Here is a 13943-nt window from a genome sequence, read left to right as displayed (position 1 = left end):
CCCCTCTCTGCTGTTGTCATGTCTCCTTTCATTTCTCCCCTCTCGGGTACTCTGCCCTCCCAAGTTCCTACCTCAACCCTTCAGCACTCCTCAACCTTCCTACTCTCCTGCCGCCATCCCAGGCTTGACTCCCTCTTAGATAAGCCTACAGCTTCCCTCTGTACCTCTCTTGGCATCCTCTGACGGGCAATTCGAGGCACTCGTCGCTGCCTCCTCACGAGCAGCAACCCCAACTGCCCCATCCGACTCTCTCGCCGACCTTCCTGCCCAGCGTGCCCTCTAGGGGCTAATCTTTCCAACCTCCTTCCTGTCCCACTCACCCCTCCCAGCACTGACCCTGTGGACTCTGCCAATGGATCAGCTATCACTGCCCCTCCCTGTATCTCTCTCCAGAATGTCCATTCACTTGTGAACAAGGACCTTGCCGTCCATGAGCTGATGGATGATGATTGCATTGACATAATGGCCTTGACGGAAACCTGGCTGAGGGGTGATGACACCTTCCCCCTAAATGAAGCCCCTTGCCTGGCTATACCTTTCACCACTTGCCCCGTCCAAACACCACGGTGGTGGTGTGGCTCTTATCACCAAATCATACCTTGGTCTGTCCTTCTACTCTTCTGGCACCTTCTCCTTTGATCATCTCACCTTGTCCCACCCCTCTCGCCTCACATTTAAAATCCTCGTTCTCTCCCGCCCACCCAAGGATCACGGCAAATTTCTCTCCGAGATATCATCACTGCTTTCCTCCCTCAGCCTCTGCACCGAGCGACTTCTCATCCTCGGTTATTTCAACCTCCATCTCAACTGATCATGCTCTCTCTCCTCTGAGTTCACTGCCCTCCTATCCTTCCTTAATCTCTCCCTTCATATAAACTCCCCTACCCATATTCATTGCCACCCCCTCGACCTTGCCATCTCACATGGCCTCACTACTCCCATTGTGTCAATCACAGATAAGGCCATCTCTGATCACTTCCTGGTATCCCTCTCCACCCACATCGCCTTTCCCCCTCCCAACCCCACTTCCTTCTGTGTCCACCCTGGAAAAAGCAACTGCACTTTTAAATTCCCAACTGCCTAGCCTTTGGCCCTCCATTCACCACAACATATACTGCAGCTACCCATCTACTCAATCAGACCCTCGCCTCTACCTTTGATGCCCTAGTCTCCATTAAAACCATTACTCTCTCTCGCACTGATCATTCCCCGGTATGGCCCTCATCTCCACTCCCTTAAGTCCAAGGGATGCAGACTTGAACGGATATGGTGGACAACTGGGTTATCCATTCATCGTCAGACCTGGCTGGACCACATAAAGCACTATCGGGTCCTGCTCTCGCCTGCCAAAACTGCTCACTATTCCAGGATCATCCTGGAATGTAAAGTTAACCCCCATCGTCTCTTCTCCACTACAAGCCATCTTCTTAAACCCCTCTCCCCTGCCTCCTCCACCCTCACCCCCAACAACAAGTGTGAGGAGCTCATGGATTTCTTATTCACTAAGATTGAGACCATATGCTTAGCTGCATCTGCCACTTCCCTCCCTCCCCCAAGCCCACTGGGCCAGACTTCCCCTAACGTTCCTCCCTGCCCTAGTGCTGAACTCGCATTTTTCTTTGGTTTCTCTCCCATCTCCCCATATGCCCTCTCAAAGCTCTACATGAAACCCACCTCCTGCTCGCTCAAACCTATTCCCACCAAACTGCTCACCACCCAGTTTCCCTTCCTGGCCCCTATGTGAGCTGATATTGTTAACGGTTCTTTCTCCTCGGGTACAGTCCCTCTCTCCCTCAAATGGAATCCCTACTAAAGGAGAAAATTGAAGAACTTCTAGAAGCCAAAAATATAATAATGGGGGTGACTAGATGTGTGGATGAGGGTAGTGCAGTTGATGTAGTCTACATGGACTTTAGCAAGGCTTTTGACAAAGTCCCGCATGGGAGACTGGTCAAGAATGTGAGTGCCCATGGAATCCAGGGCAATTTGGCACATTGGGTCCAAAATTGGCTTAGTGGCAGGAGGCAGAGGGTGATGGTTGAAGGTTTTTGTGACTGGAAGCCTGTGTCCAGTAGTGTACCGCAGGGATCGGTGCTGGGTCCTTTGCTGTTTGTAGTGTACATTAATGATTTAGATATGAATGTAGGAGGTATGATCAATAAGTTCGCAGATGACACGAAAATTGGTGGAGTGGTAAATAGCGAGGAGGGAAGCCTCAGGCTACAGGACGATATAGACGGGTTGGTCGGATGGGCAGAACAGTGGCAAATGGAATTTAACCCTGAAAAGTGTGAGGTGATGCATTTTGGGAGGGCTAACAAGGCAAGGGAATACACAATGAATGGTAGGACCCTAGGAAGGACAGAGGATCAGAGGGACCTTGGTGTGCATGTACATAGATCCCTGAAGGCAGCAGGACAGGTAGATAAGGTGGTTAAGACGGCATATGGGATACTTGCCTTCATTAGCCAAGGCATAGAATATAAGAGCAGGGAGGTTATGATGGAGCTGTACAAAATGCTAGTTAGGCCACAGCTGGAATACAGTGTGCAGTTCTGGTCGCCACAGTATAGGAAGGATGTGATTGCATTGGAGAGGGTGCAGAGGAGATTCACCAGGATGTTACCTGGGCTGGAGCGCTTCAGCTATGAAGAGAGACTGGACAGGCTGGGGTTGTTTTCCTTAGAGCAGAGAAGGCTGAGGGGGGACCTGACTGAGGTGGACAAAATTATGAGGGGCATAGATAGGGTAGATAGAAAGGAACTTTTCCCCTTAGTAGAGGGGTCAATAACTAGGGGGCATAGTTTCAAGGTAAGGGGCAGGAGGTTTAGAGGGGATTTGAGGAAAAACTTTTTCATCAGAGGGTGGTTGGAATCTGGAACTCACTGCCTGAAAGGGTGGTAGAGGCAGGAACCCTCATAACATTCAATAAGCATTTAGATAAGCACTTGAAATGCCATAGCATACAAGGCTACAGACCAAGTGCTGGAAAATGGGATTAGAATAGATAGGGCTTGATGGCTGGCGTGGACATGATGGGCTGAAGGGCCTCTTTCTGTGCTGTATAACTCTATGATTCTAATAGTCAGCATGGATTTCAAAAGGGAAAGTCTTGCTCGACCAACCTCATTGAATTTTTTGAAGAGGCAACAGAGAGTCTAGACAAGGGTAATGTAGTAGATGTAATTTGTCTAGATTTTCAAAAGGCCTTCGATAAGGTACCACATAATTGACTAATGAATAAGGATAACTAGATGGCTTCAAGACAGAAAGCAGAGAGTAGGGGTAAAGGTAGCTATTCACAGTGGCAGAAGGTGGGTAGTGGTGTTCCACAAGGATCCATGCTGGGACCACTGTTGTTCACAATTTATATTAACGATTTAAACTTTGGAATCAAAAACACAATTTCTAAATTTGCAGATGACACCAAATTGGGGGTGGGGGGTGGGGAGAGGGGAAGTCAATACTGAGGAAGACTGCAACAAATTACAGGAAGACATTAATAAACTTGCAATATGGGCATATCATTGGCAAATGAAATTCAACACAGATAAATGTGAGGTATTATATTTTGGTCGGAAGAATAGGGAGGTCACTTATTACTTGGAGGGTGCGAGTCTGGGTTGGGTAGAGGTGCAAAGGGCTCTTGGAGTACAAATCACTAAAAGTAGTAACGCAGGTTAATAAGTCCATTTAAAAAAAAAGCAAACCAAGCACTAGGATTTATCTCTAGAGGGATAGAATTGAATAGTAGTGAAGTTATGCTAAACTTGTATCGAGCCTTGGTTCGAGCACACTTATAGAATACTGCATACAATTCTGGTCACTATATTGTAAAAAGGATATAGAGGCACTGGAGAGGTGCAGAGAAGATTTACAAGGATGATACCAGTAATGCGAGGGTATACCTATCGGGAAAGAATGAACAGGCTGGGTCTCTTTTTGCTTGAAAAAAGAAGGCTGAGGGGTGACTTAATTGAGGTCTTTAAAATTATGAAAGGTTTTGATACAGAGAGAGTGTTTCCACTTGTGGGGAAGGGCATAACTGGAGGCCATCAATATAAGATAGTCACCAAGAAATCCGATAGGGAATTCATAAGAAACTCCTTTACCCAGAGAGTGGTGAGAATGTGGAGCTCGCTACCACAGGGACTAGTTGAGGCAAATAGTATATATGCATTTAAGGGGAGGCTAGAGAAGCATATGAGGGAGAATGGAATGGAGGGTTATGCTGACAGAATTAGATGAGGAAAGACGGGAGGAGGCTCGAGTGGAGCATAAACGCCGGCATTGACTGGTTGGGCCGAATGGCCTGTTTCTGTGTCGTATATCCTATTCTATGTAAATCTGCCATCATTGCCCCCTCCTCAAAAAACGCTCCCTTGACCTCTCTGTTCTTGCAAACTACTGTCCCATCTCCAACCTCCCTTTGCTCTCCAAAGTCCTTGAATGTGTTGTCGCCTCCCAAATCCGTCTTTCCCGGAACTCCATGTCTGAATCCCTCTAATCAGGTTTCCACCCCTGCCACTTATCGGCCCTTATCAAAGCCACAAATGACATCCAATATAACTGTGACCGTAGTAAACTATCCTTCCTCATCCTTCTCGACCTGTCTGCAGCCTTCGACATGGTTGACCACACCATCCTCCTCCACTGCCTCTCTTCCGTTGTCTAGCTGGGTGGGACTGCACTCGCCTGGTTCTATTATCTATCCAGTCGTAGCCAGAGAATCACCTGCAAAGGCTTCTCTTCCCGCTCCACCACCATTACCTCTGGAGTCCCTCAAAGGCCCCCTCCAATTTCGCATCTACAGGCTGCCCCTTGGCAGCGTCATCCGAAAACAGGTCAGATTCCACATGCATGCTGACGACACCCAGCTCTACCTCTCCACCACCTCTCTCGACTCCTCCACTATCTCTATTTTGTCACATTGCTTGTCTGACATCCAGTACTGGATGAGCAAAAATTTCTTCCAACTAAATATTGGGAATAACGGAGCCATTGTCTTCAGTCCCCACCACAAACTCCGTTCCCTAGACAGCGACTCCATCTCTCTTCCTGAGGCTGAACCAGACTGTTCGCAACCTTGGTGTCGTACTTGAGCCTGAGATGAGCTTCCGACCACATAGCCTCTCCATCACCAAAGCCACCTATTTCCACCTCCGTAACATCACCTGACTCTGCCACTGCCTCCGCTCATCTGCTGCTGAAACCCTCATCCATGCCTTTGTTACCTCTGGCTGGCCTCTCATCTTCCACCCTCTGTAAACCTGAACTTATCCAAAACTATGCTGCCTGTATCCTAACTCGCACCAAGTCCCATTCACCCATCACCCCTGTGCTCGCTGACCTACATTGGCTCTCGGTTGAGCAAAGCCTCAGTTTTAAAATTCTCAACTTTGTTTTCAAATCCCTCCAGGTCCTCGCCTTTCTCTGTCTCTGTAACGTCCTACAACGAACGTTCCCTATAAGCGGCCGCACACCTCTCTGCCGGTCCTACGCAGCCCGGGATCGGCTTTTTCGATGTAAAGTTTTGCGAAACTGCGAATGGGCCGCACTGCCCCTTAAAAGGGCTGCGCACCCAAAAAAGAGGGTACATTGCCTACAACCCTCCGAGATATCTGTGCTTCTCCAATTCTGGCCTCTTGTGCATCCCTGTTTTTAATTGGTCCACCATTGATGGCCGTGCCTTCAGCTGCTAAGGCCCTAAGCTCTGGAATTCCCTCCCTAAACCCCTCTGCCTCTCTACCTCTCTCTCCTTTAAGACGCTCCTTAAAACCTACCTCTTTGACCAAGCTTTTGGTCATCTGTCCTAATATCTCCTTATGTGGCTTGGTGTCAAATTTATTTTGATAACGCTCATGTGAAGCGCCTTGGGACATTTTACTACGTCAAAGGTGGTATATAAATGCAAGTTGTTGGGTGAACACGTTTGGAGTAGAGACCACAATATGACAAGAGTTAAGATCCAACTCGAAAGTGAAAAAGTCACTACAAAAACTAGAACACCAGATTGAATTAGGGCAGATTATAGGAAGTTGAAGTGAAAGGAAAAAATGGCACACTGGACTGTAGAGCAACAGTGGGATGTTTTTAAAAAAGAGATTGCAAAAGTACAGAATAAATACGGTATATTCCATGAAAAAATATGAGTAGTTTTAGGATGCCATGGATAAATAAAGAAATTAGAAACCAAGTAAAATTGAAGAGGGGCAGTAATGACCGTAGTAATAATAATAATGAAAACCATCGGAGAATATGAGAAAATAAGTGTCAAAATATAATTTGTTCATATTTGTTTTATCAATATTTTGCAATCACACAGAATTCTGTGAATGAATTGGGTGCGTCTCTAAGAATTTTAGGATCAGAGGGTGGTAGGTTTGTGGAATTTGCTGCCCCAGAAAGCTGTGGAAGCTACATCATTAAATAAATTTAAAACAGAAATAGATAGTTTCCTAGAAGTAAAGGGAATTAAGGGTTACGGGGAGCGGGCAGGAAATTGGACATGAGTCTAGGTTCGGAATGGTCATGGCCCTGTGGGCAGTGGAGTGGGCCCAGGGGCCGTGTAGCCTGGTTCTGCTCCTACTTCTTGTGTTCTAATTCTGTGTTAGATTTCAGGAGATGGTTTTATTCCTGTTCCTGGCTGGGGTGGAGATCGCCTTTACAGAAGGTAAGTACTGTAGAAAATATAGGGACAGAGTGATCTCCTGGACGAGTTTCGATCGCCTAGATGGGTCGGAGAGGAATTTCCCAGATTTTTTCTCCCAAATTGGCCATTGGGTCTTTATCTGGTTTTTCGCCTCTCCCGGGAGATCACATGGGTTCAGGTGGATGGAGAGTGATAGAAGATTTGAGGTTAGGATCAGATCAGCCATGATCTTATTGAATGGTGGAGCAGGCTCGAGGGGCCGATTGGCCTACTCCTGCTCCTATTTCTTATGTTCTTATGAAGGCCTGAAAGCATCTGTGTGACCAGGTCTGGCCTATGAAAGGATTTATTTGCTCACTGCTAGAAATTTAAAAAAAACTTTCGATCGGTACAAATTATGTTGAATTAATAATAGTTTTTTGCTCTTCGATTTTTACAGGTCGTGTTGTGAATGTTGCCAGCATGCTTGGACGTATGGGCATAGCTAGCCACTCAGCCTACTGTATTTCGAATTATGGAATGGAGGCGTTCTCAGACTGCCTGCGCTACGAACAACAGCGTTGGGGTGTTAAAGTCAGCATAATTGAGCCGGGAAACTATATAGCTGCCACAGGCATCCTCACTCGTGACCATGTTGAAAGCATAGCTGATAGAATGTGGAATGAAACAGCTGAAATTGTACGTGAAGATTACGGGAAGGCATACTTTGATCGACAGACAATGATAATGAAATCTTTCTGTAGCAGCAGTTCGAAAGACATGTCTCTTGTTATTGATGCCACCACTGATGCACTAACTTCCAAATATCCATACAGCCGTTATGAAGCAATGGGTGCCTACTGGTGGGTTAGATTGCACATCTTGGCCCACTTACCTGCTCCAATAGCTGACTGGTTATACAAATTTTAACCAACTCACCAGCATGTTGCCAGAACGATCTGCTTCAAACACGTCGTGCCATTTTCTTTGTGCTTCCTGCTCCTTTCTTCATTACTTAGTGCCACTTCCTGTAAAAACGACTCTAACCCAAGGACACTTAATGGAACTGCACAAAATTAATCAAAGTTCTATTTTATAGGTTTTACACGCACTTGCTCTCGTAATTATTTTTCACTTGGACACATTGTGTTTGTTACAAGGTAACAGGTACTGAAGAACTGCTGTAATACTGTTTATTTTTTAATGTAATATATATGTGTAATTAAATTCAACAGTGGAAAAATTGTGCTTTGTTCTTCAGTACTTTTACATGTGAGTGATCCCATATGTTAGAAAATTTCCCTGTGATTAGTTGCAGAATATATATATATTTTTTTTACGAGGGTTCGACTCTATAAATTATTTTCTTCTCTTCCACCATCATAGGTTCCCCTTCAACTCATCAATTACAGCTGAGAGGTTGAGTTAAAGATCTTCTCCTAGTCCTCTACGAATGTTGCAGTGAAACTGGTCATGAGGAGGTGAGTGAAAAAGCCCAGGCATGTTGCAGTCCAACTTATTCTTCCTCCCAGTGCAGAAGTGATTGGTAAGCACTTGATACATTCTCACTCCCAAGTCTGAGATAGGAACTGGAGGATCAGAGTACAAATTTGCATCCTCCCACTGCATGACCTGGCGTATCGAATTTTAAATATTCATATTTATAGTTGTTAATTAGCTTGTGTGGAGCACACTGATGATCACTGCTAGCATAAAATGTCAAAATTAATCCTGTCTCCTTTTTGGCTTTTAATAACTATTTTGATCATCGTTCTCAAAGTTGAATGGCCCTGAAATTGCTGGTGTTGACAGGCCATCCGCAGGGGGCCCCGAAAAATCAATTGCTGGCACAGGGTTGGGTTATTTGCCCAGCGACTGGCCAATGATTGCGCATGGAAGTCTTACTGTTGATGCAAACAGGCGGAGGGCCTGTTTACATCAGCGTAAGGGGATATCTAAGGTTTTAATTAAACATTTTCATATCCTAGATTATGCACACTGTATTAAATGAGTTTATGTAAATATTGGCCTGGATTACGCTTTTAATAATGTGCAAAATTATCAAAAAATAATTTTTTTAGTGAGGTTGGTGGAATGAAGGTAATTATGAATAAAATTTCAATTCTGTACATTATTAGATTTGGTGATTCCATTGCATATCATTAGGGGATTCCCTTCGTAAATGATTGAAATGGAATTCTGCTTATTGACTGGAGGACCGGGCCCACATGATCCCAGGTACACCTCTGAACTGCCTGCGTCCCTGGGATCCATGGGCCAATACGCTACCCTCCGCCTCGAGGCCTGAGACCGCAACTTTTCGCAACCTGGCTGCCAGCCTGTACTTTCATAATTGTTTCGCGGGTCGGTGGCGTACTCTGGAGATATGACTCCGACTGCAATTTCTAGTCCAGTGACTTCATCGGTATTGTCATGGATGAATACTCTGTCTACGAGTTGGTTTGCTATTTGTAGGAAACAAAAATCAGCACCTTTTGTGAAGGAGAATCAATTGCTTTGAAGTTAAGGTTCTAGCCACTGTTTCCTGGGATTTTGATTGTTACAATTTGGATCATCTCCAAGCACTCTTTATTCATGTTCGCCAGAAAGGACAGTTTTCATAATTCTCTTACCGAATCTTAAGCTTGCGTGTATAGTGAACTGGGTATATTGTGCCTCGGTGAACAATGTACCCTTTTACAACTGAGTTATAGGGGACATAGTACAGATTGCCCACCACATCCTCCCAATCTCTCCAATGGGAGGGAAAATACCACTCTGACAGCCCACACTTCAGCCCACACTCTCTGAACTGTCTGTTATGCTGTGTTCTTCAGGTGGTTGCCTGGAATAATGCCGAATTGGCTGAAAGCTTTGCTACGACTTTGTTGCTGGCAGTCCCCACTCATACGACCACTGCCTAGCTGAGGTAATCATGACTCAAAGCATAGGGAGTTGGGACTCAATTATGAGAATTACCTATAGTATGGGAGCTGAAAAATCAGCAGTTAAAGGATAGAAAACACTCAAAAAATATATATATGTACTATGCCAAAAATTAATATTTGAACCATAATAAAAAGCTATTAAAAAGGCCAAATTAACTAGCTATGGCCTTGTTAATGGCCAATCAAGTTTGAATATCATTCTCTGTAATAGATGAGGGAACCCTTGAAACATCATAATCTTGCTTTCTTTTTCATTTTTCTTTTTCAAAGGCCCATGCAGATGTATCCAGCTGTGCAGGATAATTAAATAGTGAGCATTTGGTGTTCGTGATCTTAACTAAATGGAAGGATTTGAAGTATCACCGTAATAGTGACAGAAGTGAACAGTACAGAGGAGTTTTTTTAATCCAAGAGAATGGTGCAGGGGTTATTGAGGAGTATTTTGCAGTGCAGCAACTTAGCAGTGCAGAGGGCATGGGAGGCACATTTTTCACAGCAGGTACAACCCCAAGCAGTGAGTGTACCGAAACAGGCATTAGCTACCTAGGCATGGTGAAGGAGCAATGTATGAGAAGACTAAGGCTGAGCAGGGAGATGGTAACTGAAGTGTAGCAGGGACTGCCAATCATCACACTGCACTGAGTGACAATGAAGGTCACCATTGATAGAAATTATTATGGAATAGGGACATTTCAGGCACCTAAAGAGAGATAACTGAAGCCCTGGTTTTCTGTGACCTTGCTCCAAGTAAGTTGAAGCCAACCATCTTGGAGTTTAGCCTAAAGCTTTTATAGCAGCAGAGGGAACGTTCATGAGAGATGCTCTTACTGTTCCTACCTGCATAGCAGTTGAGTTCTCCATTGTAGATGACCCTGGTGTTTCCATGTATTCAGTGGCTGTCTGTGGTGCAGGAATCTATTGCTCCATTATGATGTATTTTGCGACGTTGGCCTTCCCACAAAACGTGAAAAGAAGCGCATAACTCCTCAATACAGGTCTGTTGCTGTATGGTACTCTGTGTGAAAATAGACCCACTAAGCTTTATAGTTCCATGTAACTAAAGAGACAGACATGCACCGTGCTACACCTCCATCTGTCCCAGCTGGCCATTGTCAGCCACCATCACAGGTACTCCTACCTCGCTTGTGCATACTTCTCAACAAAGAAGTCCATAGATGATCATCTGCATTGTGTATGCACCTGTGTTGGTGTCTGTTTCCAGTCTGGGTGGTGACAGTTATTCTATGTTGAATGGTGTCTTTTAGTTTTGACTCGAGGTTAATCCTTGCCCTATGAAGAGAACAAATGATATATTATGAGTAATTAAGTACATTTATCTGTTGGGCATTGCATTGCCATTACCTGCACTATTATGCACAATCACTGCCGTGTACTGATGTAACATATTGTGCAAATAATAGAAGATCTGATTAATGTGATATGCACTACAGGCTCTGCACTTTCCTCCAACTTTCACATACTCTACATCTTTAAAGCTCCCCATCTATAACAGCTTGGCAATAGCATGCTCACAGAGAGTGAGCTGTTTCATATTTGGGGCTTCATCACGACCTTCAGTTCTTTATCTAAGTTTAGCCTTCAAACATAAAGGATTGATGCAAGATGATTTTCAGTAATTAACAGAGCGTTATTGCTCTGCAAAGTGTCTTACAGGAAATGCTGCCAGATCTTCAAACCGCAGAGTGTGCTTTGATATGATTGGTGGTGCAGTGATGCAACTGCGTTGCCAACAGCTTCTACCTCTAAGAAAGTTTACCTTTTGATAAAATTAGCATAAAGAAGAAAAAGTGCATTTAGAAAAATCTGCATTGAGGCATATGTAAAATTAATGGCAGCACAATCTACCCCAATAGCCAATGTGATGGAGATTGAGTGGACTATTCAGATCAGGTCATTTTTGCTGCTTCTGCAACAGCCGGTGTGAAAACTCCATGCTACAGTAAAATTATTACTTTTAAATAGTCCAAATTTTATTTATTTTGAATCTCCTTTGAATTGGCTTCAAACAAGTGGACCAGGGTTCCTTGCTACCAATAAGATGAGACAGTGTCAGCTGTGAGCACACTCACCTCTGAGTCAGAAGGTTGTGGGTTCAAGTCCCACTCCAGGGACTTGAGCACATAAAGCTAGGCTGACACTCCAGTGCAGTGCTGAGGACGTGCTGCACTGTTGGAGGTGCTGTCTTTCGGATGAGACATTAAATCGAGGCCCTGTCTGCTCTCTCAGGTGGACGCAAAAGACCCCATGGCACTATTTTGAAGAAGAGTAGGGGAGTTATCCCCGGTGTCCTGGCCAATATTTATCCCTCAACCAACATAACAAAAACAGATTATCTGGTCATTATCACATTGCTGTTTGTGGGACCTTGCTGTGCGCAAATTGGTTGCCGCGTTTCCCACATTACAACAGTGACCCCACTTCAAAAGTATTTCATTGGCTGTAAAGCGCTTTGAGACGTCCAGTGGTCATGAAAGGCGCTATGTAAATGCAAGTCTTTTTTTTTAGTTAATAAACAGCAGAAATGAGTTGCTTGATTGGAGGGGGACATCTCTGCGTATTGAATGACTGACTAGTATGTACTAGGTGAAGGTTACCTTTCACCGTCAAAGCATATCTTGACTTGTTTTGGTACTGTAGCCTTGAATGGGATAAACACAGACCCATTTGTCTGCAAATTGGGTATAATATATTTGCTGACGTTCGATCAAAGTTAACCGTGAAGTTCAGTGACGATGTGTGTCAAGGTCTGGTTGTTTACACAAAATAAACCACAAGTGACCCCATTTGCACATGATGTGTGAGAGTTTTAGTGGCTATTTACTTGGTGCTTTATTTATGTAAATCTAATGTTCTGTTTCTGCAGTACAGTGAATCTAGTTTTATTTTACCTCAGACTCAGTTTTATTTAGTTATTAAGTCATTTTCAGGTGGACTTTTTTTAATCGAGAAACCTACAGGAAGGGCCAATGCTCACAAAGTAGGATACCACTAAGGTTGGGAGAAAAGCAAGATTTTCCTCCATATTCTCAAACGAAAATGGGTGTTACGGGAGTGGAGAATTGAGGAAAATAGGGTGGGAGGCTTCCTGCTGAATTCTTGCCCCGAAAATTGTTAAATCACAATTTCCCCTCCCACCCCCCCCCCCCCCCCCCCATAACCACTGCTGTCGTCCACGCACCCATTGTCCACCCTTCTCCGTGGAAATGACACTTATGAGGGCTGATTTTCCTCTGCGGCCTGCTTCTAAGCACACAGCAAGTGGAGCGCATTTCCCTGGCAGCAGAAATGAGTTGCTTGATTGGAGGGGGAAATCTCTGCATATTGGATGAGTGGTATGTACTAGGTGAAGGTTACCTTTCACTTCAGCCTATCCCACTGCACCTGCATTTCCAGGTTTGGTCATTTGCACAGAGTGGGCATTCTGCCATTAAAGACCTGCAGCAACTCAAAAGGGTTTTGTGTCCGGTTGCCTTTGTTTTGGTCTGGCTGCATTTGCTCCCTGTTGACTTTTTCTCTTCCAATATTGTAATTTTTTTATGGTCTGGCTGCATTTGGTTTAGTTTGCTCCTGGTTCATCTTCAACAGTTTGGGCCCTACTCTGTTGGAATTCCCCTCATTAACCGCTCTGCCTTCCTCTTCTATTTTAAACGCCTCATCGAAACCAATCTCTGCAACCAAGCTGTTGGCCACCCCTCCTATTCTTTGGCTCATGGCTCGGCATTCATTTTCTCACTGACTATCTGTGCGTCGTCATGGGAAGATTTTATGTTAAAGGCACCATATAAAAGCAAGTTGTTATTTATAACCTGTTTTCCTTGATGATTGCAGATGCATGTGGTCAGGGTTGCCAAGAGGTTCATTCTGTTTGTCCCTTAGTTCAGATAAGCACGAACAACATTTGCTGGCTCCTCTGTATGACGAGGTGTTGGTAAGTATAAACCATGGCCTAGAAATTGAGTTTGCGCTGCGCCAGGGCTTTAGCGCCGGAAGTTAGCGCCGGCGCTAAGTCCCTTTGCGCGCGCCAAAAATTCAGTAGCGCCGCGCCCAAACGGCTGCCGGCGCTACTGAAGGGTTTTAGCGCCTGAAAACTGGCGCAACGCGCCGCATTGCGGCGCTATTCCGGCGCTGCGGCGCCCGCTGCGGTGTGGCAGGCTCGGGAAGTGCAGGCCTCCTCCTTCCGTTAAGGAGGAGCTGCCTGCACCCGGCCGCGGCCCGCGCAAATCTCTTCAAAAATGAGCCCGGCACCTCGGACAAGTGCCGGGCTTGCATCTGTTCCGGGGGGGGGGGGGGCGCGGAGAAGTCCGGGGAGGGAGCTGCGGGCAGGCGGCCGGCGGGAAAGCGGC

At 45.3% G+C, this 13943-nt stretch overlaps 1 protein-coding gene across 5 annotated transcripts in view; it reads left to right on the top strand.

Moving 5' to 3' along the window:
* LOC147115603 (D-beta-hydroxybutyrate dehydrogenase, mitochondrial-like) overlaps window positions 1-13943 on the top strand; it is a 57871-nt gene that overhangs the window by 36102 nt on the left and 7826 nt on the right. For 3 of the 5 annotated variants that reach the window (XR_015078643.1, XR_015078644.1, XR_015078645.1), the window contains exons 5-6: window positions 7092-7494; window positions 8018-8112. Coding sequence is in view for 2 of the 5 variants with exons in the window: in XM_085989982.1 (XP_085846108.1) it covers window positions 7092-7561 (470 nt within the window). In the remaining 3 variants the exon portion in view is untranslated. Of the gene's footprint in view, window positions 1-7091; window positions 7876-8017; window positions 13767-13943 lie in introns of those variants that run through there. The other 2 variants (XM_085989984.1, XM_085989982.1) reach the window with 2 other exon arrangements.

This window comes from Somniosus microcephalus, chromosome 6, assembly GCF_052327205.1.
Source record: "Somniosus microcephalus isolate GS21.2 chromosome 6, FLI_Smic_1.0, whole genome shotgun sequence".
Lineage (NCBI taxonomy): Eukaryota > Metazoa > Chordata > Chondrichthyes > Squaliformes > Somniosidae > Somniosus > Somniosus microcephalus.
This window is presented reverse-complemented; position numbering and strand designations above follow the sequence as displayed.